The sequence below is a fragment of the Camelina sativa genome, chromosome 5 (genome assembly GCF_030686135.1).
Source record: "Camelina sativa cultivar CO46 ecotype springtype chromosome 5, ASM3068613v1".
Taxonomy (NCBI): Eukaryota; Viridiplantae; Streptophyta; class Magnoliopsida; order Brassicales; family Brassicaceae; genus Camelina; species Camelina sativa.
In genome coordinates this window covers 37,287,437-37,311,243 of record NC_141884.1, presented here as the reverse complement: position 1 = coordinate 37,311,243, position 23,807 = coordinate 37,287,437, and the positions used below count along the sequence as shown (strand labels likewise).

The window sequence follows — 23,807 nt, the reverse complement described above, 5'->3', positions numbered from 1 at the left end:
TTTAAATTTTTTTAGAAAGGCAATTTTGTTTCTGTTTAAAATAACTTTATTAATTTTAATTAAGTTTAAGCTTTAAATATATTTTACATATTAGAAAATATGATTTATTGAAATGCATGTGGGTACCCACAGATCTTACGAGCGGGACAGATGTAAATACATTCTGCAACTCAAATAATTAAACCTATTGCGAGAAGGCTTAGCGGACGGATTTTACCAGGTTCATGAAATTTTAGTTTTTTTTTGCAGTTTTTTATGATTTGATGATTCAAGATTTTGATAGAAATCTAACCGATAACTAATTCAGTTCACATTTGATCGAGATCCGCCATTATGTCAATCTAAAATTTATGGTGAAATGATTACTATTTTAAACTTTCATAAACTTGTTAATTCAGACCAATAGAAGTTTGTATTATAAATCTATACCAAATAAATATATTTACAAATGTAATATCTCAAACAAAAATTTACATTGTGGTGTTGTAGGGGTGTCCCAATATTGCAGCGTTGGTTGCAATGTGCAATGGTTCGTAGAGGTCACGTTTTCTTCCTAATCGGTTGATGACGAGTTGCAACCTCAGATCGGTAGCCTCGCCGCGGATTTTCGGTAGTCTCTCTGTTTATTTTGCTTCGTTTTTTTTTTCTGTAGTCTTGTAAGTTATAAACGTTTTGTTTCCATTGAAAACGTTTGCCTGTTTTTGATCTAATATCAGACAAACCATAGTTGTGTTGCTTGGATGAGTTTCCTATTAGGCACAAGTCATATCTTACAGCGAGGAAGGCGGAGGCTGACATATATACTCCGGCTCAGCTTTTCTAGATGCGATAGTAGGCAAATCACTCAAACTTGAATTACAATTTTCTCGTCCAAACTTGCTATTTTAGGGCTATTGGATTCATAAAGCACCCACATTTAGTTTTTAATTATTATTTAGAAAACAAGAACGAAAAGTACTCAATTGGCGACTCCTAGGCCTAGTTCAGATTAGCAGCATTTTTCTTCTATTCACACCCTCATCAGCCAGATGTTTATTTTTTATTGGTCTGGGTGGCGGCTTCCTCGTCGGCGGCTCCTGATTTCCTCCTTCTCAAGATAGAAGGTGATTTAGCGCTGTTCCCTGAACAAGTGTTCCCGGAGGACAAAAAAAAAGAGAAAAAAAACCGAAATTCTTTATTTATTAGATAACAAGAATTATAATTAAATGTAAATTTGTTACGAAAAAATCAAATAAATAAAGGAAATGTAAAAAGAAAAGTTTACGTTGCCGCCTGCACCGGTGGAGGGGGGTCGTGGGGTTTTGTTGCATTATCAATTTGTTCGCCGGTTTCTTTGATGGTTGCGGCAGAACTCCCTTCGCCGGCTAGTTTGGAGGAGAATGCGAGACCTGCGGTAGTTGTGCCGTCGCCGACTTGCGTGGAGGAGGATGTGAGACCTGCCGAAGTTGTGGCGTCGCCGGCTTACGCGGAGGAGGATGCGAGACCTGCCGAAGTTGTGGCGTCGCCGGCTTGCATGGAGGAGGATGTGAGACCTGTCGAAGTTGTGGCGTCGCCGGCTTGCATGGAGGAGGATGTGAGACTTGCCGAAGTTGTGGCGTCGCCGGTTTGCATAGAGGAGAATGCGAGACCTGCCAGATTTGTGCCGTCGCCGATGGCTCTGTTGTCCATGAAATGCGAAGGTAAGCCTCCTGAGGACACATAGATGGGCTGTGTCAGGTTGGCTCCTCCTGAAGTCTTCACTTCCACAATCTCCGGTGAAGAAGATAGGGTGGCCGTGTACAGAATACCTGTATCTCGATGTTCTGGCTTTTGAAGAATAGCATTGATGGTTGAACTGTGTAAGACAGAGTTTAAACCCTTTTGGTTTTCTTCCTAAACGTATTATTGTCCCGTCGCTGACGAGATGGTTTTTCATATACTGGGACGCTCCAAGTCCGAAGATTACGAGAGTGACCAGAAGAGCAAGGAGATACCATGGCCCGAAAACAATAACTACCAGGCACCAGTAGGATACATATCCAGAGAGAATGGCTATCTCACCAAAGAATCTGATAGATTTGACCTTGGATCTAAAAATAGAATCGACGGCAACACATGAAGTGTAAACGATGCCGTGTCCACCCACGAAGAACATCAACACTTGGTTAGTCTCACGTTTGAGGATTTCAGAGGACTGAGACGCGTAAAATACGAAGCAAGCCAAAAGAAGGGCGTCCAATGATTAAAAAAAGAAATGAGTTTGGTGACGGTTTTCTCAAAATCAGCGTGGGAGAAAAATCACAGCAGTGAGGTAAGACCGCCCATACCGTGATAGGGATCGTTCATGGTTTGATTAGTTCGTGTCACATTCGGAGATGCCTCATCCGGAGAGGCCGAGAGGGTGGCTTGGAACAAACGCTCGGTACTTGGGTTTTCTGGATTTTGATGAATCGCGTTGATTGTTGCATCGTATAACACGTCATTTAGATCTCCTTCCTTCCCCAAACGTTTGGTTACTTGTTCCAACCTGTGATCTGGAAGATCGCCACGTATTTTTTCCCCGTCCGGATAATGTTTCATCAACTGCCACGCTCCAAGTCCAATGATTATCACAGTCACAAGAGACGCAAAGAGAGAAAATGGCCCGGAAACCCCAAACACCATGCACAAGTAGGATAAAAGTAAACAGAGAAGGCCGATCTCACCGAATAATCTACTAGATTTGACCTTGGATCTGAAGATGGAGTCCACAGTAGCAAATGATATATAAACTAGCCCAAGACCTCCAGCTACGAACACGGCGATTTTGTTATTCTTAACTCCGAGTAACTCAGCGGAGTGAGCGACGTCAAATACAAAAAAGCAAAAAGCAGAGTAAATGCTGATTGAAAATTTGTGGTGAGTTTGGTGACGATGCTCTCGAACTCGGCGTCGGTGAAGAGTCGCAACGATGAGTTGTGCCTAAGATCGATGCGGTGTTGGTTTTTGAGGCTGAGCCGTCGGTGGTTTCCAGAGTGGTTTTGGGGTCCAGGGGTGTGGTAGGTTTTTCCTGGCTGATATCACCGGTTTTGGTGTTTGAGGCACCGCCTATTTCCTTAGTGTTAAAGGGATTGCTGGAGGAGCCGGGTAACCCATGGTGGTGATAGATGCGCTTCATCGGTTCGTCTTATGTGACACTGCCCATAACGAGAATTTTTTACTTTTAAAAGTTAATGAATATGAACTGCACATGGTTCATATTTTCTTTGTCTTTTATGGTATGCATGCAGATCTGGTCTACAGCTTTTTTTTTTTTTTGTTCACCATTTTTTATGTGGATCCATTAAATAAAATAATAATTCAAACACATTTTATTATTATTATTTTCCTTTTCACTTTTAAAAAGCAGTTATATAACACATAATCAAAATTTCTATCATTTTCATTCTTCTTCTCTATCAAAAGTATTTTATTACATAAATTAAACAAAATTTATTTTTCTATATAATGTTCTTTATCTTTTCTACACTTATTGATATTTAATAAAATTATGCAAGTAAATAAAATACAATTTTTATAATTATTGATATTTATGTTTATGTATTGTATATAACTTATGTACATAGTAAATTTGTTATAGTTATTAACATTTTCTACGATCCTTTTTCTTTTAGGATTAAAACTGACAGTATAATTTATTTAATTGTGGTATTGTATTAACTAATTGTATAATTTCTTAATTCTTTTCTTATAGAATTAGTAATTTAAAATTACAATTAGTACTATTTTTATATACATATATGAGCTATCTTTCTATATTTAATAAATTCTTTAAATTTTTAATTTCTTATAATTTACAAATATGTTAAAGCAGAGTTTTTGAACACATAACAAAATATTTAATATTTAAAATTGACACGTGTCGCGATCACATGAGTTACTAACTTTGAAAACCAAGATTTATATAATGACATAATATTGAATACGCTATCAAGTCATTCACTGATTGAAAAACTTAAAAAAATTACATTAATTTCTTAATTTGATTATCTTATTTTCTTATATTATGTTAATCACTAATTTTAACACATTAAACCTTTTTATACTTTAATCACTTTTCTGTATATATTTATTTTTACTATATGATTATAATAAATAATAATTGCAATTAAATTGCAAATATTTTTCTTAATAATTGCACATATTTCCCTATTAAAATCAGAAATTTAATAGATAACTTTCCTTTTAAAATAAATGATATAATATATTACTTTTAGTTTTATATACTTTTCAAAAATATTAATTGTAATCCTTTTATTTTTATATATTTTTTAATTTTCCTATAATTATTAAATAATTTTTTTTGCACATGTCAAAATATTATCGAGTATATGTCGCGATTATATGAATTACTAACTTTGAAAATCAAAGTTTATATAATAAAATATTATATTTAAAACATTAAATAATTTCAATTAGAAAATATAATATATTTAAAATACGTTGAACCGCTTGATCTACTCTTAAACAGCCAAATCTGTTTGATCCGATTTTATTCTGTTTGATCTGTTTGAACCGCTTGATTTACTCTGCCCGACACGTTCTCTCCATTTAGAGCCTTACTCTGGATACCCCACCCAGTCTTCATAATCGTCGTACCAAAATCTCTGATTTTGTCCTAGTATCTTAAATATAAGATAAAAGAAGATAGAGAATATAAATTAAAAAAATCTATCATCTTTTGAATAAATAGATAAGTTCATCTCATAATATTATTACTTTATATTTTTTTTACTAGTTGGCATAAGTCTTGAATTTAATAAATATTATAAACCCTTGTTTGATAATAACGTCCAAAGAAAACAATAACGATTTCCTCGTACCTAACGAACTGCGCTAGGTAGAATAGAATGGGTTCGTGCTCAGCAGCAGTTTCTACAATTACGCAAAACTGGAGACAGTACAAGCCAGTCTTGAGAATTTTTTAGCCTTCTTCTTCTTCCCTAAAGATTCAAAACTTCTCGCAACTTGAGAATTTTTTAGCCTTCTCTGATCGTAAAAACCAGTCTCGTCTTTTCTCCTCTGGTGGATATAAATGGTACGGATTATATATGTATCCATGCTTTAGCGTTAAGCGCCATGTATAAGGCCCAACTAATGCATTTTCCCTACTTAGCACCAGAATTATCAATATATCGGTCTAGCTAATGCAATATATGATTTTAATAAAAAAAAAACAGGCGATTGATCCTATACCCCAAAGGGAACGTTAATAAGGACAATGGGAGTAGATTTATTTCGATGTATGTGGAAATCGACAGTACAAGCTTGATGGAATCCACACCACTTACTGAGGTCTTTGCAGAACTCCGCTTCTATGTCTATAATAAGAAAGAAAACAAGTACTTTACTATTCAAAGTGAATTACATAAACATCTCATGTCCTCATTTTGTAAATATATATTTCAGTAGCTTTATATATATATATATATTTTTGCAATCAGATGTTGAAGTAAAGCGGTTCAATGCTCTTAAAATGGTGTGGGGGTTGCTACAAGTTCTTCCATATGATATACATTCATTAACCCTAAAAAGGGATACATTTTTGAGGGAGGTGAATGCCAGTTTGGTGTTGACGTCATTGTCTCTCCTGTTAAATTTGGACTTATCTTGGGTTTCTAACTAAAAACCAATTGGCAATTAGTAGATTGACCATAACCCTTTATATATTAATGATAGTCCCTTCAAACCTTAGATGTGGGACTTGGATTGTATCCCAACAATCTCCCCTTCAAACCAAGGACCACATATCTTGACACGCCTCCTCGAGATGATAACTCCATCTCGAACCGATCCCACTTGGACCGATAATAAACCCCTTCTTGGGCCCCCATTGCTCGGGTAAACAAGAGGGATGTCCGTATCCACTTTTCTAGGCCCACCAGAACTTGAACCTTGGGCTCTGATACCATGTTAAATTTGGGCTTATCCTGGGCTTCTAACTAAAAACCAATTGACAATTAGTAGATTGACCCTAACCCTTTATATATTAATGATAGTCCCTTCAAACTTCAGATGTGGGACTTAGATTGTATCCCAACACCTCCACCCTTTACCAATTGGAAAATCCTCTCTTTTGATGAGAAATTCCCTGAACCCTTTATATATACATATGTAGAAACTCCCAAAGTCTCTTGGACTTTTCAGAAATTTTCTCAATTGAAAGAGGAGATTTACACATCAAATAGTTTTCAATGGGAGGAAGGAAATGGTGAGTATCTATATATATATATATATATATATGTGTGTGTGTGTGTGTGTGTGTGTGTGTGTGTGTGTGTGTGTGTGTGTGTGTGAAATTTGAATGTTTAGAAGTTCATAATAATTATTGTTTTGTAGGGTACTAAAGGTGTATCCGAAGGGCAACTCTACAGCAGATGGCAAATATTTACCCGTTCTTCTGTATTTTGCTGATAGTGAAACACTAGAACCAGATGAGAAGATTTTCACGCAAGGACATGTGCGAGTTCTAAACCATCTTGGCTCCAATCACTTGGCACACCAATGTATTTTCTAAACCACAATTATAATATTTTAATATTAACTAAACAAAAGTAACACAAATCTTCTACATATGTATACTGATATATTCATACAAAAGTAATACAATCTTCTACATATGTATACTGATATATTCATTTGGTGTTTCGGGTTTTGTCTTTTGCAGTCAGCCGCTGGCACGAGGCATCAAACGATGGTTGGGGTTGGTCTAACTTTGTTCTTTTAGCTGAACTTGAACAGACTTAATTGGACAAAGAAGACACGTTGAAAGTTGAGACCGAATTTAAAGTTGTTTCTGAAGCCAAATACTCTCCCATTATCTAAGCCAAATCCATAAATTTGTTTTTGTACGAGATGAAAAACGGATCCCATAGTCTCACAATCTATTTCCTTATGTTTCTTAACAAAGGTTTTATCTCCAATGTCAAAAATGAGTGTCTCGGTCAATTGGGTCCTAGTAGCTACGGGAACGGGACAAATAAAAGAAGGCCCCAAGTACGTTAGCTCGGTACGTAGTGCATTTTCTACTCCCAAACACGAGAGAAAAAATTATGATCATTATGAAAATATTACTACATTATAATATAAAAGTAATTTTTTTCTCGCATGTTTATTGTTTTTTGAATTGATGATATTAAAAGTTAAGAATGACAAAAGTTATCATATTCTTATTAGAGGGGAAACAATGTTATTTGACCAAATCTGGTGTGAAGTTATCTTAAAAAGATATGTCCTTACGAACAAAATTATCTTCTCATCGAAATAAAATACTTATACCAAATCTGATGTATATATGATGCGTTTGCAGGTATTTTAATTAAGACGTCTAGCTATCTCTCTTTATATAACTTTTATGAAAACCCTAATAATTAATTATCGTGACCCCCTCCCCAAGATTCCTCTTTATATATTAGTCAATCATAGTTTCTAAGGCTTGCATTGTGTAGGGTACATAGAATATAATGGGTTCGTCATGCTCATCACCCGTTTCTTCGATCAAGCAGAGCTGGAGAGAGCATCCTCCTTCTTCTTATTCCCTCAAGATTAACAAATTCTCCCAACTTGAGAATCATACTGCCTTCTCTGATCATAAATACCAATCTCGTCTTTTCTCCTCTGGTGGATATAACTGGTACGTACGCCGATTGTGTTTTGTATATTCATGATTTAGCTAATGAAACGCCATGTATATGTAAGGACCTAAACAAGGCATTCATCATTAATTATTCAGGACCAAAATTAACAATGCCATCTAGCTAATGCAAATATGCAATATTTATGATGTTTATAAAAACAGGAGATTGATTGTATACCCCAGAGGTAACGTAAACGACAATGTAAGTGTATTTATATCAATGTACGTGGAATTAGACAGCACGAGCTTGATGGAATCCTCACCAACAATTGCGGAACTCCGCTACTTTACTATTCAAGGTGAACTATATATATATACATCATTCTTACATCTCATCATATCATGCTTTCCTTCTTTAAAATTTATCGTATACATTCACATAATATTCAGTAAACGGTATTTATATATATTCAGATGTAGAAGTAAAGCGGTTCAATTCACTTAGTATGGTGAGGGGATTGCTCCAAGTTCTTCCATATGAAACATTCATTAACCCTGAAAATGGGTATATCTTCGAGGGAGGTCAATGTGAGTTTGGTGTTGATGTCATTGTTCCCCCACCCCTTACCAATTGGGAGATCGTCTCTTTTAATGAGAAACTACTCCCTTATCCCAAGTTCTCGTGGACTGTTAAGAACTTTTCTGGCTTGAACGAGTCTGTTTACAAGTCAAAGAGTTTTTCAATGGGAGGAAGGACATGGTGAGTATTATTATAAAAAAGAGTTGTTTTTTAGACCAACAAAAATGTTTCTCTACATAATATACGAACGCTCATAATATTTCATCTTTTGTAGGGGTCTAATGCTGTATCCGAAGGGCGACTTAAGAGCAACTGGCAAATATTTATCCGTTTATCTTTATTTAGCTGATAATGAAACACTAAAACCTGATGAGAAGATTTTCACTCAAGTACTTGTCCGAGTCCTAAACCCGCTTGGATCCAATAACATAGAACTCAAATGTACGTATCTTCCAAACCACAATTGCTTACGTATATCTTAATAGTTGTTATATATATATATATATATACTGTGTTATACATTTGGCGGTCGTCTAACTATGTTTTACATTTTATTTTCTTGCAAGTGAACTCCTGGTTTGGGGTTGGAGTTACTTTTTCTCTTTAGATAAATTTCGAAAGACTTACTTGGACATAGAAGACACGTTGAAAGTTGAGGCCGAATTTAAAGTTGTTTCTGCGGCCAAATACTCTACCGTTATCTGAACTCTTTTTGTTTGTTTGCTTTTAATTTAGAATCTCTATTAATTATCTGATATTCTTCTACTATGAGTAGAGTAAGACACAATGTTAATGTCTTGGACAAGTTTAATTTTTAATTTCGGCCTCACGTTTATTCCCCGATTTTCCGAAATGCGGGAAAGAAAAAAAAAAAGTTAAATTCTTGATGAGTATTGGCAATGAATGCATATTTTTCAAAAACCAACTGAATGTCAAGTAGATTTTACAAAAGGTTTTAGATTTTGTTTTTCAAAAACCAACTTTTCTCCATTCAAGATTTTACGTTAAATAGATTCCCTAAAAACTAGTTTTAGTTTTTAGGTTTTCTTTACAGATATTAACCAAAACTAGAATCCACATAATTAGAGATTTTAGGGAAAACTTACGATTCTTATTATTTTTCATGTTTCTTTATGTAATTATTTTAAAAATAACTTTCTTACAAATACTAAAATCCCAAAAATCAAAAACCAAAATCTATAAACTTAAAACCATTTAAAAACCATCTTTCTATTCATGGCCTTTTTCTTCTTTCTTCAGTTTTTGGGTTTTTAATATAACAGATAAATATTTTTATTCATGATTATATTTTATTCCCGCATATTTTATGTATTTTAAATTGATCTTATTAAGGGTTAAGATTACGCCGTGGAAAAAAAAAAGGTTAAGATGACAAAAAATATACTGAAATCTTTCTAGAGAATAAAATGTACTTACGTACCAAATCTTGGTGTAAAAAGATACGTACTAACCAGAATCTTTTTAGGGTTTGAGAAATAAAATATTTACAAGTATACCAAATTTGATGTATATTAAAAAAACAATATCTGATGTAATTACTAATTAGACGTCTCTCTCTTTCTCTCGCTGCCAATCATTGTTTCAAGACTTGCACTGCGTTGGGTAGAATAGAATGGGTGCATCAATCTCAGCACCAGTTCCTACAATCAAGCAGAAATGGAGAGACCATCCTCCTTCTTCTTATTCCCTCAAGATTCACAACTTCTCACAACTTGAAAATTCGACTGCCTCCTTTGATCATAAATATGAATCTCGTTTCTTTTCCTCTGGTGGACATAAATGGTATACGGATTGTATTTTGTATATTCATGAGTTTAGTTAGCGTTAATGCATTATTTATTAATTATTGAGAACCAAAAATTATCAATATATCAGTCTAACTAATGCAGTGTGTTGTTTGTAAAAAATAGGAGATTAATTGTATACCCAAAAGGGAACGTAAAGGACAATGGGAGTGGATTTATTTCGATGTACGTGGAAATCGACAGCACAAGCTTGGTATCCACCCCACCAACTGAGGTGTTTGCGAAACTCCGTTTCTTTATCTACAATAAGAAAATAAACAAGTACTTCACTATTCACGGTGAACTTTACAACTCATGCTCTTGCTCTCTCTCTAAATATATATGTATATTCACATATATTTCAGTGAACTATGTGATTTTATGTATTTTTAGATGTTGAGGTAAAGCGGTTCAATGCTCTTAAACTGGTGTGGGGGTTGCTAAAAGTTCTTCCATATGAAACATTCATTAACCCTGAAAATGGATACATATTCGAGGGAGGTCAATGTGAGTTTGGTGTTGATGTCATTGTTCCCCCACCCCTTACCAATTGGGAGATCGTCTCTTTTGATGAGAAACTACTCTCTTACCCTAAGTTCTCGTGGACTGTTAAGAATTTTTCTGAGTTGAAAGAGGAGAATTACACATCAAACAGTTTTTCAATGGGAGCAACGAAATGGTGAGTATCTAAACTTTTTGGAATATATATATATATATATATATATAATGTATCTAATATATGGGTTTGTTTGTGTGTGAATGTTTAAAAGTTCATAATAATTATTGTTTTGTAGGGTTCTAAAGATGTTTCCGAAGGGCGACTCCAGAGCAGATGGCAAATATTTATCCATTTTTCTGCATTTAGCTGATACTGAAACACTCAAACCAGATGAGAAGATTTTTACGCAAGCACATGTCAGAATTCTAAACCCGCTTGGATCCAATCACGTGGCAGGCCAATGTAATTTCTAGAAAACCAAGTATTATATAATCTTTCTATATACAAATTAACTTAGATATCAATTAGTCTTTCTCTCATAACTATGTTTGCAAATTTTATTTTCTTGCAGTGATTTACTGGCATGAGAAATCAAACTTTGGTTGGGGTTGGTATAAATTTTTGTCTTTAGCTCAACTTCGGAAGACTTACTTGGACAAAGAAGACGCTTTGAAAGTTGAAGTCGAGTTTGAAGTTGTTTCTGCAACCAAATACTCTCCCATCATCTAATCTTTATTTTATTTCTTTTAGAGTAACAATTATTACGACATAATACTATGGCTTCGAAATATTTTTTAATTATCATTCGAGTTCTTTACTATCCATAAATTTGTTTTTAGAAGGAGATAGATAACTGATTGCCATAATTTCTTAATTTATTCTCCCGATTTTATAGGTAGATGTTGAGGTAAAGCGTTTCAATGCTCTTAGAATGGTTTGGGGATTGCTCCAAGTTCTTCCGTATGCTACTTTTATTAACCCTGAAAATGGATACATGCTCTGTTTCAGCTGAAGTGTGGACTGCACTGGCCTCCAAGCTTCTCGCTTCTAAGTTTACTACCGACTGGGACACAAATCAGGGCTTCTCATTACGACCTTGGGAAGTTCTGCTCTTTTCTTAGTCCGTTACGATTTTCAAGCTTCTCTGCATTCTCTCTGGAAGGAACGAAATAATTGCTGGCATGGGGAACCCAAATCTTCTCATCAAACACTACAAAAAAGTATTGTTACTTTGAATTACTTATTTAAAACTGAAACAAATAAATATAATTAAGCATCAGTTATTAAAGTGATGTTTTAATTAACTAATTTGACATCAATTAAATAAAATTGATTTAACCTTTATGCTTTTGTATCACTTTTTTAATAATTGATAAATTATAGATTCACATCATTTAGATAATTGATGAATCTATTAATTTTATTGAAATCACTTTCTAATATGATACAAAATTTATATTGATAAAAACTGATGTTAATTTACACCAGCTATAATTAAAAATCACTTATGTAAATTGATTTACATCATGTAATTTCTAATATAGCTACTTATTTATTTATTGTCAACAAAAAGCCAAGGAAAGAATTAATGAATTAATATAATTACTATTATGAAATATAATTGTGATTAATCCATCACAAGACACATGGCATAACACTTGTCTATGTAATATTTGAAGTGTTAACATTTGTCATTACATCTCTCCACTTGTCATTACCACAACTAATAGGTAGTGACTCATGTGTTTTGTAGTACACTATAAATAAGAGGTTGTGTAAGAAGAGTTAGTAATACATAAGTTCTTTGATCAAAAGCTTTCCAAACTCTCTCCCTTTCTCGTGGCCTCTCTTCTCTCTCTCTCTCTCTTTATTATTTCTTGTTTACTTTACAAAGTATTACAAACATAAGTTAAGTGTATTTTGGTTATAATTCACAACACGTTATCAGCATGATGTCTTTACCGCCGGAGCTTTTACGAGGTAAGTAAATTCATATTGTTTTGGTTTATATTTATAGAACATAAATATTATAGACATCGTGAAATTATACATTTTTCTGGATTAATCGTCATAAGTTGTAGGCGTTGCCTCTTTAACGATCAAATCTATAGCTAAATGCCTAAATCATATCCGGATAGATCGTTAGATATATGGTAGGCTCTGCCTCCTTCACGATCAAAAAAAGCTATGTCTTTTCCGGATAGATAGATCGTTTTATATGGTAGGCTTTGCCTCCTTCCAGATCTAACAAAAGACTATGTCTTTTCCGGAAAGATCGTTAAAAATGACAAGCTATGCCTCCTATACGATCAATATAAGGCTATGTCATTTCCGGACTAATCGTTATACATATAGAGGTTCTGCCTCATTAATGATCAAATAAAAAGCTTTGTCTTTTATGGATTGATCATTATATATGATAGGCTCTGCCTACGATCAAAGAAAAGTTATGTCTATTAAATTCTTATATATAAGGCTATAGCTCTTAATTTTATTTTCTGAATTTATATGTTTGTTTATTTAATTTTATTTATTCGTAAAGAATAATTATATGTGTTATATAAGATTTAAAGACAATGAAATGTCTTTAATCAAAAATATATATCTCTTATGAGAATATATTAAGCACATGTCAATATATTTTAGACAGTGCAAAAAATAATTGGAAGGTCTAGATGAGTTAGTCTCTCGACTTCCAAAGACATAAGATTCATAATTATCGATGTCTTGTGTTCTCCAAAGTCTCAAATAAACTCATGGAGTTTCAAAGACATTTTGTCTGCATAAAATTATTATATTGAGACAATAAATAAACATGGTATCGCATGTTCAACCATATTGGAGACACACATATATATATAATTGCATCATGCAAAAACAAAGATGACAAAATAATAGTAAAATATGAAATTTACTAATGCTTGCTTTAAGCATAGCATAACTAATCAATCCATCATGATCTATAAATGATATTAAATATCATTGAAATTTATGAAAAGAAAAAGAAGCTTATTCAAGCATTGCATGCCTCCATTCACATTTTCTGAGGTAAAATAATTTATATTATATTCGTATCAGTTTATTAAAATTAATTTTAAAATTCTATTTATTATTTATGGAGTCGATGGTTGTATACCTCCTCCTTAATTCTGTGGTAGGCTATGCCTCCAGAATCATATAATGTTGGCTCATTCACCATCCTTTTTGGATTAACAAGCTCATTGTATATATATGATGGTTTGATTTCTTTGATATATCCTCAAATTAAACCCCAAATATAAATGATCTAAAGATAAGATTCGATTAAAGGTGAATGGATATAAAAGTCATCATCTTGAGAGGGGATAATACTAATCTCACATCTTATTAGGATCTAAGATAATAGACATAGCCGAAATCGGTATGTTGTTGATCCTTAAGTGGGATTCAGTACGAGATGATTGAACTCCAAGAGTTATCATCTCGAGGGGGAGAATTCAAGGAATCCCACATCGACAATAAGTCGATAAACTTTGGTGAATTTGACACCCTAGAGCGATAGAACTTTGGTGAAGTCATATCATTTAGTTTATCACATATATATGTCGCATATGATAAAGTGGAACATCCATGATGTTCACTCTTGAAATGAGCTATAATGAATCTTTCATAGCGCAACTCAAAGATATTGTAAAACGGTTCTTGGTGATTTAATCTCCATGTTAAAACATGGAAGATGCAGTTTTGCATGTAGTAAATATTATATATGAGGCCAACATTTTATAAAGAAATATTTCTCCCATGTTATATATTCATGGTTGGAGATTAAATATTTTTCATTTTGAATCTTATGGGTGTGTGATATATATTTTAAAATGCTCCTCCACACCACATAAAAATATCATCCACAGAGGATGAAATATATAGATGCTGGAGATGAGTCTCCGCTCTAAAATATTGAGCCATCTTATGAGAGATGTGCCTATTGCAAGATTTGCATATCATCATGTTGGATGATAAAATTCTCCATCATTATAGGAGAATCATTGAATAGTTTGAATCTTTGAACAAATGAATATAATGAATATGAACTTGAAAGTTCAGAAGTTCAACAAATCACTATTCAAAACATATATTGCAAAAAGCTGATGGATGAGATTTTTTTTTTAATTATTGATCCTCACATAGATAAATATGAACTTGAAGTTCTAAGAAATTTCACATCCCAGCTAAAAATGCTCCAATAAAAATATGTCTCTGGCGGATGACATAGTAAGTCTTTGACACGTATAAAACGTTTATAGACTACTTTGGTTCCTAAGATAATATCCTCTAAAATAAAAAGGAGAAAATCAAAAAGAGGATTATACTCTCAAAAGAGGAGCAAATGAACTCTTAAAGAGGAGTAGATAGACTCTTTAAGAAGAGCTAATAGACTCCCAGAGAGGAGCACAGAGAATCCTAAAGAGGAGCAAGATACTTCTCAAGAAGAGTAGAGAAACCGATTGATATGGTTAATAACGAAATCAGGTACCTGAATAAGATCATTTATATAATGATTAAAGAGATCTCGATTAACCATGTCATTACGGAAAATATGGAACCAAAGACATATTGTCGACAATAAAAATATTATATCGCGCAATGTGATTAATGAGGATCATAAATCTCCGCTCTGTGAGCGTATAGAGATATATATTGGCCAATAAAGAGGTAATCAAGTCTATATAAACTCGTATGAAAATGAGTAATTTTTGGACTATTGGTCCAAGCATCAGAAGGGTATAATTATATATAACAAAATGGTGTGTCGCGCCATATTTTGTTAAAATACCTTATCAAACAAAATGGATGCTATATGGATGACTTGAAATACATCTCATAGGATGCTTGAAGAGCTTATCCCGAAAGATATATGATATCATAATTATGTTCTCGAGAACTCATTAATGATCATCAAAACCTTTAAAGGTTATTTGCAAGAAAAGATCTTGGAAACATCTTCCGAAATAGATGCTATAATAGCCAATTCTAATAGAAGTCATATATATATATATAGTCATATAATATCATATATAAATGCTGACGAGCATTTATGTATCTTATGAATTGTGCATAGCATTTTCTACTAATCTCTTTGCAGCATAAACTCATTCTCTATGAGTAGATTTTGAGTATGAGTTAAAACGTATCTCCTATTGCAAAGGTATGATTAACTTGGGCTTAATATATTTTGGAACCCCCAAGTTTGGTTTAGTTGGTTTTGCAGATGGAAGATTTATATCGGATCAATATAAAGATATATCGCAAAACAACGACTTCACGACGTTTCAGTGATAGACTTTGGCCATTGCTTGTTCAAGTCATGCCAAAATAATTTTGCTTCATATGCCAATCGAGAATCCACAATGGCTCAGATGATGCTCGAACGTCAACCAATAGTTACCCGCCGAAGACGGGAGCCTCGTAACATGTTGGCGAAGAACTTTGCACTGAGGGTTTGATCAGCATCAACTAGTTAAGATTTGTTGAGACTCATTAGCAAGAAGCAACTGAAAGGCAACAACTCTGTTTGAAGACTCTGTTGCATATGTTCCCCAAATCAAAGGAAGCTACACCAAGAACGACAAGACAAGACATATTCCTCTCTTACACTCAAGAACTCGACAAGAATAAGAAAGTTGATAGCCAGTCCATCAACTCAAGTAACAATGTAGCAGAGTTATTTACAAATGTGCTTCCGACTACCTCATATAGAATGCATCTTCAGAGATCAAAATGCATATTTTGAAGATGATACTTCCAGGGGGAGAATATGATGATTCGCGTGACTGCACTCTTTTTCCCTTATCATGGTTTTTATCCCACTGGGTTTTTTTCATGACAAGGTTTTTAACGAGGCAGCAGATAACACGCAAAAGACCGACTTCGACGGAGAATGCCAATGAAGGGAGAGATTGCATCACTATTCGTTGGGAACTATAAAGCATGTTTACAAAGGTGTTTCCTACTTCAACGTTCCGAAAGCATATTCAGAGTATTGGAATGCGGCATCTACGAGATCTATGAAGATTTTTGAGGGGGAGATTACGTTACTATACTCTTTTTCCCTTGTCATGGTTTTTATCCCAATGGGTTTTTCCGTGACAAGGTTTTTAATGAGGTAGTACGTAACTCGTCAATGGTGATGGATAATCAAGGGGGAGTATTATGAAATATAATTGTGATTAATCCATCACAAGACACATGGCATAACACTTGTCTATGTAATATTTGAAGTGTTAACATTTGTCATTACATCTCTCCACTTGTCATTACCACAACTAATAGGTAGTGACTCATGTGTTTTGTAGTACACTATAAATAAGAGGTTGTGTAAGAAGAGTTAGTAATACATAAGTTCTTTGATCAAAAGCTTTCCAAACTCTCTCCCTTTCTCGTGGCCTCTCTTCTCTCTCTCTCTCTCTTTGTTATTTCTTGTTTACTTTACAAAGTATTACAAACATAAGTTAAGTGTATTTTGGTTATAATTCACAACAATTACTTATTTTTTATTGTTGTCAATATTTTTGTTTCTTTCGTTGGTAGTTAAGGAGAGGATTTAACAATCCCACATCGACCACTTCTTAGGGAGTGATGAGATCTATCTATTATAAATACTTAAACCTACATAATTGCCATTACATAAGTTTAGTGAGGATTACAACTAATCGTGGGTCCATCATAAATATTGTAGATATAATATATATTATATATATCAATATAATATATAAACAAATATGATTGAAAATATAAATAATTAAATATTGTACTACATGAAAAAAAAATTTCATAAATTTATTATAATATTGATTTTAATATCTTGCTTTTAAAAATGGTATAATTATTTTATATTAGTTTTGATAAATGATGCAAATGTTTTATATCAATTTAGTAAAATTGATGTAAGACTTGCAACATTTTTTATAAGTGATGTAAATAAACATCAATTCAGTAATTGAATCAAATATTTATTTCAATTGATACAAATTATTTACATCAACAAAATATAAATCATTTATTAAAGTGATGCAAATTATTTTTGCATCATTTAAAACTGATGTAAAAATAGAAAATAAATGATGTAATACCACATTTTTTGTAGTGAAAAGCTTCGATAGGCAAGTTAAGAATCGTCTCCTCTCCCTCCATGGTGACAGCAAAGTTACAGGATGCATGGAACTATGGCTAGCAACGCGTTGAGTTCTTCTTATTAATTTTTTTTAAGCCTTCAACAAGAGCATTTCCAAACATTGTCAAACTCTAACTATAGTTTGCAATTGATTTAAAACAGTTTTTTCGAATAAATTTTATATTTTATTTTAAAAAAAAATGGATACATCTTCGAGGGAGGCCAGTGTGAGTTCGGTGTTGATGTCATTGTTCTCCCACCCCTTATCAATTGGGAGATCGTCTCTTTTGATGAGAAACTACTCTCTTATCCCAAGATCTCGTGGGCTGTTAAGAATTTTTCTGAGTTAAAAGAGCATATGTACCCATCCAACAGTTTTTCAATGAGAGTAAGGAAATATTTCCCATTGAAAATTTTACGTGAGTATCTATAAAAACTTTTTGGACTTAACTGTATGAATGGAGGCTAAATAGTATTATTAGATAGTAGGGTTACAATATATATACTGTGTTTATAAGAGATATTATTTACTAATGTATCCTTTCCATATATATAATACACTTACACTACAAAACAAAACTGTAATCTTACCATATTCAAGGTTAACTATACATCATTATTATATCTCATCATGATCCTTCTTTAAAATTTTACGCATACATTTCACATATTATTCAGTAAACGGTATTTATATAATTATATATATATATGTAGAAGTAAAGCGGTTCAATGCCCTTAAAATGGTGAGGGGATTGCTCCAAATTCTTCCATATGAGACATTCATTAACCCTGAAAATGGGTATATCTTCGAGGGAGGTCAATGTGAGTTTGGTGTTGATGTCATTGTTCCCCCACCCCATACCAATTGGGAGATCGTCTCTTTTGATGAAAAACTACTCCCTTATCCCAAGTTCTCGTGGACTGTTAAGAACTTTTCTGGCTTGAGCGAGTCTGTTTACAAGTCAAACAGTTTTTCAATGGGAGGAAAGACATGGTGAGTATTATTATAAAAAATAGTTATTTTTTAGACTAAATGTATCTCTATACATAATATACGAACGCTCATAATATTTAATCTTTTGTAGCTGTCTAATGCTGTATCCGAAGGGCTACTTAAAAGCAACTGGGAAATATTTATCCGTGTATCTTTATTTAGCTGATAGTGAAACACTAAAACCTGATGAAAAGATTTTCACTCAAGTACTTGTCCGAGTCCTAAACCCGCTTGGATCCAATCACGTAGAACTCAAATGTACGTATATTCTAAACCACAATTGCATTATTATATCTTAATAGTTGTTATAGTACTCTTTCTTCGATATACATACTGTGTTATTCATTTTGGCGGTCGTCAGAACCGTGCCTAGAATAATATGGACTGGAAGCGGTGTTTAAAAAAAAGGCTTTAAATTTTTTTTTAAAAATCTCTATATAATTTATGAAAAAGAGAACTATAATATTATAAAAACATACTTATATGATTGTTGATGGCAGCCAAACCAAGAAAAAAGAAAATAAAAATAAGCATAAGTTAAATTATATGTTAATGTTTTAGTGGTGATCGACTGATCGTGATCGGAGAAGTGAGAACAATGGATCTCTTTCTCGAGTTTTCTATAACCGTCGTTGTTCTCTTTTTCCTTTTACCACATAAAATTATTTTTATTGGGTCTAATTATTAAGCTTATTTGGGAAAATTAAGGCCTTTAATTTTTGTTCAAAAAAACGGGCCGGAAGCGAACGCTTCTTTTGTTTACACATAGCCACGGCTCTGGCGGTCGTCTATATGTTTCACATTTTATTTTCTTGCAAGTGAACTCCTGGTACGAGAAAACAAACTGGGTTTGGGGTTGGAGTTACTTTTTCTCTTTAGATAAATTTCGAAAGACTTACTTGGACAAAGAAGACACGTTGAAAGTTGAGGCCGAATTTAAAGTTGTTTCTGCGGCCAAATACTCTACCGTTATCTGAACTCCTTTTTGTTTGTTTGCTTTTAATTTAGAATATTATCTGATATTCTTCTACTATTATGACTCTATGAGTAGACTAAGACACAATGTTAATGTCTTGGACACAGGCTCGTCTCTATGGGGTGGTAAGGTAGGCAAAAAACTAGGGTCCAAATTTTTTTTTGACTAAAACTCTTAGAGTGTGAACGGTTGCAGCGGTTGGGGCGGACAAATCAGTCTGCGGACTGGACCGCTTTTGATTTATCATTCAGCAAATGTAGTACGTAGTGGTGCGGTCCAAATAAAATAGAGATAGAACTGCTACAGACCAACTGTGGACCGTTTTACATACAAATAGAGTTGGTCAACAGTGGTCTGTTATCCGCCTTAAAAATAGAGTGGTTCAGACCGCAGATGGATTTGACCGCCCTGACCGCAGTTACCATTCAAACTCTTAAAGAAAAAGGGTCCAAAAAAAAATTTTAGTCTATAAAATTTATTTTTCCTAGGGTCAAAAAAATAGTTTGAGACGGGACTGCTTGGACAAGTTTAATTTTTAATTTCAGCCTCGCCCTTAATCCCCGATTTTATGAAATGCAAGAAAGAAAAAAAAGTTTAATAATTAGAAATATTGATGAGTGTTAATTGGCAACCAATTTTTTCACGACCGGACCGGACCGGCCGGTCCGACCGGTTAACCCATGACCCGGGCAGTTTCCCAGTTTGGATTACTGCTAATAATCGGAAATCTTAAAACCGGCAAAACCCAAATAAACCCGCAATAAACCCGTAACCCAGTGAACCGGACCGGACCGGACCGACCGGGATACATGAAAAAAAAAAAAATCTGACTACTGTAAGGTTTCAGGTTTTTAGAACTTCCCGTCGCTTCGCTTCATCTTCTCTACTAGTCCTCATCTCCTCAGACTCTAGTAGTGATTAACAACAAACAGTTGGTTTTCAATCTCTTTTATTTCGATTTTTTTCCTCTATGATCGTCATCATTACTTGATTTTGGATATTAGCATAATACTTTTTCATTCTCTTGTGGCTCTTTTTCTTATTACTCTGCATAATCAAATATAGTATTAAACTATCATAGTTAATCATCAATTCCTCATCGTATGCATATTTTGCAATCGATTATGCTGTATACTTGTATTATAAATAACTGATCCTCATGTGTTTTGCATTTTTCTCTATTCAAAAATTTCATTCACTTTATTTTTATTATTAGGTTTTATTATTTTTTAACTATGGTATGATTATTTATTTTAATATTTGTAAAACTATATAAATTCTATAAATATATTAAACAAATCATAATTCAATTAACCCGCGGTCAAACCCGGTTGACCCAATGACCCGGTGACCCAGTAAGTAGTCCAGTTCACCATCCGGTCCGGTCGTGAAAACATTGTTGGCAACTGAATGCATTTTTGGTCATCTACAAAATAGAAAATCAATATAATGTATAAATATTTTTATTCATGAATCATGATCATATTTTATGTATTTTAAATTGATAATATTAAGGGCTAAGATTACGCCGTAGAAAAAGTAAGGGTTAAGATTACAAAAACAATATTGAAATCTTTCTAGAGAAAAAAATGTTACTTACGTACCAAATCTGGTGTAAAAAGATACGTACTTACCACCAGAATCTTCTTAGGGTTAGAGAAATCTGATGTATATTAAAAAAATAAAAAAATTCTGAGACGTCTCTCTATTTCTCTCGCGAATGTTTTGTTGTTGTTGTTGTTGTTGTTGTTGTTAAACGATAATCGTATATAATAAATCCCTAACATTTAGCTTGACACCCTCAAGATTCCTATGAACCAATCATAGTTTCAAGATTTGCAGTGCGTTGGGTAGAATAGAATGGGTGCAACAATCTCAGCACCAGTTCCTACAATCAAGCAGAAATGGAGAGACCATCCTCCTTCTTCTTACTCCCTCAAGATTCAAAACTTCTCCCAACTTGAAAATTCGACTGCCTCCTCTGATCATAAATATCAATCTCGTTTTTTTTCCTCAGGTGGACATAAATGGTAACGGATTGTATTTTGTGTGTAACGGATTGTATTTTGTGTATTCATGAGTTTTAGTTAGCGTTAATGCATTCTTTATTCTTTATTATTCATAACCATAAATTATCAATATATCAGTCTAGCTAATGCAATGTGTTGTTTTAAAAAAACAGGAGATTGATTGTATACCCAAAAGGGAACGTAAAGGACAATGGGAGTGGATTTATTTCGATGTACGTGGAAGTCGACAGCACAAGCTTGGTATCTACCCCACCAACTGAGGTGTTTGCGAAACTCCGTTTCTTTGTCTACAACAAGAAAATAAACAAGTACTTCACTATTCAAGGTGAACTTTACAACTCATGCTCTTGCTCTCTCTCTCTCTCTAAATATATATGTATATTCACATCTATTGATGTGTGTTATGTATTTTTAGATGTTGAGGTAAAGCGGTTCAATGCTCTAAAACTGGTGTGGGGGTTGCTAAAAGTTCTTCCATATGAAACATTCATTCACCCTGAAAATGGATACATATTCGAGGGAGGTCAATGTGAGTTTGGTATTGATGTCATTGTTCCCCCACCCCTTACCAATTGGGAGATCGTCTCTTTTGATGAGAAACTACTCTCTTATCCCAAGTTCTCGTGGACTGTTAAGAATTTTTCTGAGTTGAGAGAGGAGATTTACACATCAAACAGTTTTCCAATGGGAGGAAGGAAATGGTGAGTATCTATAAGAACTTTTTGGAATAACAAACATATATATATATATATATATTATAGTATAATGTATCTATACACATATATATGTGTGTTTGTTTGTGTGTGATTGTTTAAAAGTCATAAGAATTATTGTTTTGTAGGGTTCTAAAGGTGTATCCGAAGGGCAGGTCTAGAGCAGATGGCAAATATTTATCCGTTTTTCTGTATCTAGCTGATAGTGAAATACTAAAACCAGATGAGAAGATTTTCATGCAAGGAATTGTGCGACTTCGAAACCCTTTTGGCTCCAATCACTTGGCACACCAAAGTATTTTCTAAACCACACAGTTATGATTAATATATATATATATATATATATATATATATATCTATTAACTAAACAAAAGTAATACAACCTTCGACATATATATACTGATATATTCATTTGGTGTTTCGTGTTTCTCTATCTAACTTTATATGTTTCTTGCGCGTTTTCTCTTTGGCAGTCAGCTGCTGGCACGAAGAAAAAAAGAATGGTTGGGGTTGGGATAACTTTGTTCGTTTAGCTGAACTTAAACAGACTTACTTGGACAAAGAAGACACATTGAAATTTGAGACGGAATTTAAAGTTGTTTCTGAGGCCAAATACTCTCCCATTAATACCTAAAAGCCCTCTTTTTGTTTACTTTGTTCTTCTACTCTATGTCTTGAGCACTAAGACACAATGTTACGTCTTGGACCAGTTTTTAATTCTCATTCGGGTTCCATAAATTTGTTTTTCTATATACGAAGATAATAACTGATTCCCATAGTCTCCCAATCTATTTTCTTATGATTCAAATTTGTTTAAGGTGTACTACGGATCATAATCTAGTATATATATATATATATATATATATATATATATATATATATATGTAGTGCCATGCTTAAAGTGTTGTGGAAAGGACATAATTGCCCTAAGCCACAGATTTTTAAAAATTTATTAAGCCACATTTTTTTCTATCTAAGCTTATATATATATCTAAGTTGATGACATAAATATGTTTGTAAAGTGGTGTTTTGTTTGAGAAATCCATGACATTATATCATTACAAGAAAATCTATATTTTTTATGTATAAGGAAATTTCTGCACGTAAAATAATTACGTTTTATAGTTATAACTATTGTATAAGAATACTAATGGAAGACAATTAATAAAAAAGAGATAATTAATAATAAAAGAATTATGTATTGGAATTGTGACTAAAAATATTTTTAGGAAAAAAGATAGAGAATTTTGGTTTATACTATTTCTTTTTTCATCTTAAGATAATTGTTGTCTTTGAAATAAAAAAAATTATTTTAATATCTTTAATAACAAAAACCATAATTTTTATCTGCCCTAAGCCACCAATTAATAGCCTGAGCACGACACTGTATATATGTGTTTTGTATGGTTCTAAAGGTGTATCCGAAGGGAAACTCTAGAGCAGATGGCAAATATTTATCCGTTTTT

At 33.4% G+C, this 23,807-nt stretch overlaps 3 protein-coding genes and 2 pseudogenes across 4 annotated transcripts; all 5 read left to right on the top strand.

Moving 5' to 3' along the window:
- Positions 1 to 4,868: 4,868 nt before the first annotated feature.
- On the top strand, positions 4,869 to 6,843 carry LOC109133036 (uncharacterized; annotated as a pseudogene).
- A 638-nt stretch (positions 6,844 to 7,481) lies between these two features.
- Positions 7,482 to 8,879, top strand: LOC104788035 (uncharacterized; annotated as a pseudogene).
- A 928-nt stretch (positions 8,880 to 9,807) lies between these two features.
- On the top strand, positions 9,808 to 11,207 carry LOC104788034 (TNF receptor-associated factor homolog 1a-like). Of its 2 annotated transcripts, XM_010513713.2 has the most exons (6): positions 9,808 to 9,967; positions 10,120 to 10,278; positions 10,373 to 10,425; positions 10,477 to 10,658; positions 10,774 to 10,940; positions 11,050 to 11,207. In XM_010513713.2, exons 1-6 carry the CDS (start codon positions 9,808 to 9,810, stop codon positions 11,205 to 11,207), a joined length of 879 nt encoding a protein of 292 aa, XP_010512015.2. The 2 variants fall into 2 exon arrangements, with proteins under 2 accessions (XP_010512015.2, XP_087307332.1); XM_087451206.1 differs by having other exon boundaries at positions 9,808 to 9,977; positions 10,106 to 10,278; positions 10,373 to 10,658.
- Positions 11,208 to 15,865: 4,658 nt separating this feature from the next.
- On the top strand, positions 15,866 to 19,599 carry LOC104789732 (uncharacterized). Its single transcript, XM_087512746.1, has 5 exons — positions 15,866 to 15,955; positions 16,000 to 16,162; positions 18,343 to 18,622; positions 18,714 to 18,880; positions 19,442 to 19,599. Exons 1-5 carry the CDS (start codon positions 15,866 to 15,868, stop codon positions 19,597 to 19,599), a joined length of 858 nt encoding a protein of 285 aa, XP_087368872.1.
- Positions 19,600 to 21,335: 1,736 nt separating this feature from the next.
- Positions 21,336 to 23,078, top strand: LOC104788033 (uncharacterized). The gene is made up of 5 exons (XM_010513711.2): positions 21,336 to 21,628; positions 21,781 to 21,953; positions 22,044 to 22,329; positions 22,470 to 22,636; positions 22,815 to 23,078. Exons 1-5 carry the CDS (start codon positions 21,459 to 21,461, stop codon positions 22,973 to 22,975), a joined length of 957 nt encoding a protein of 318 aa, XP_010512013.1. The 5' UTR covers positions 21,336 to 21,458; the 3' UTR covers positions 22,976 to 23,078.
- Positions 23,079 to 23,807: the final 729 nt, after the last annotated feature.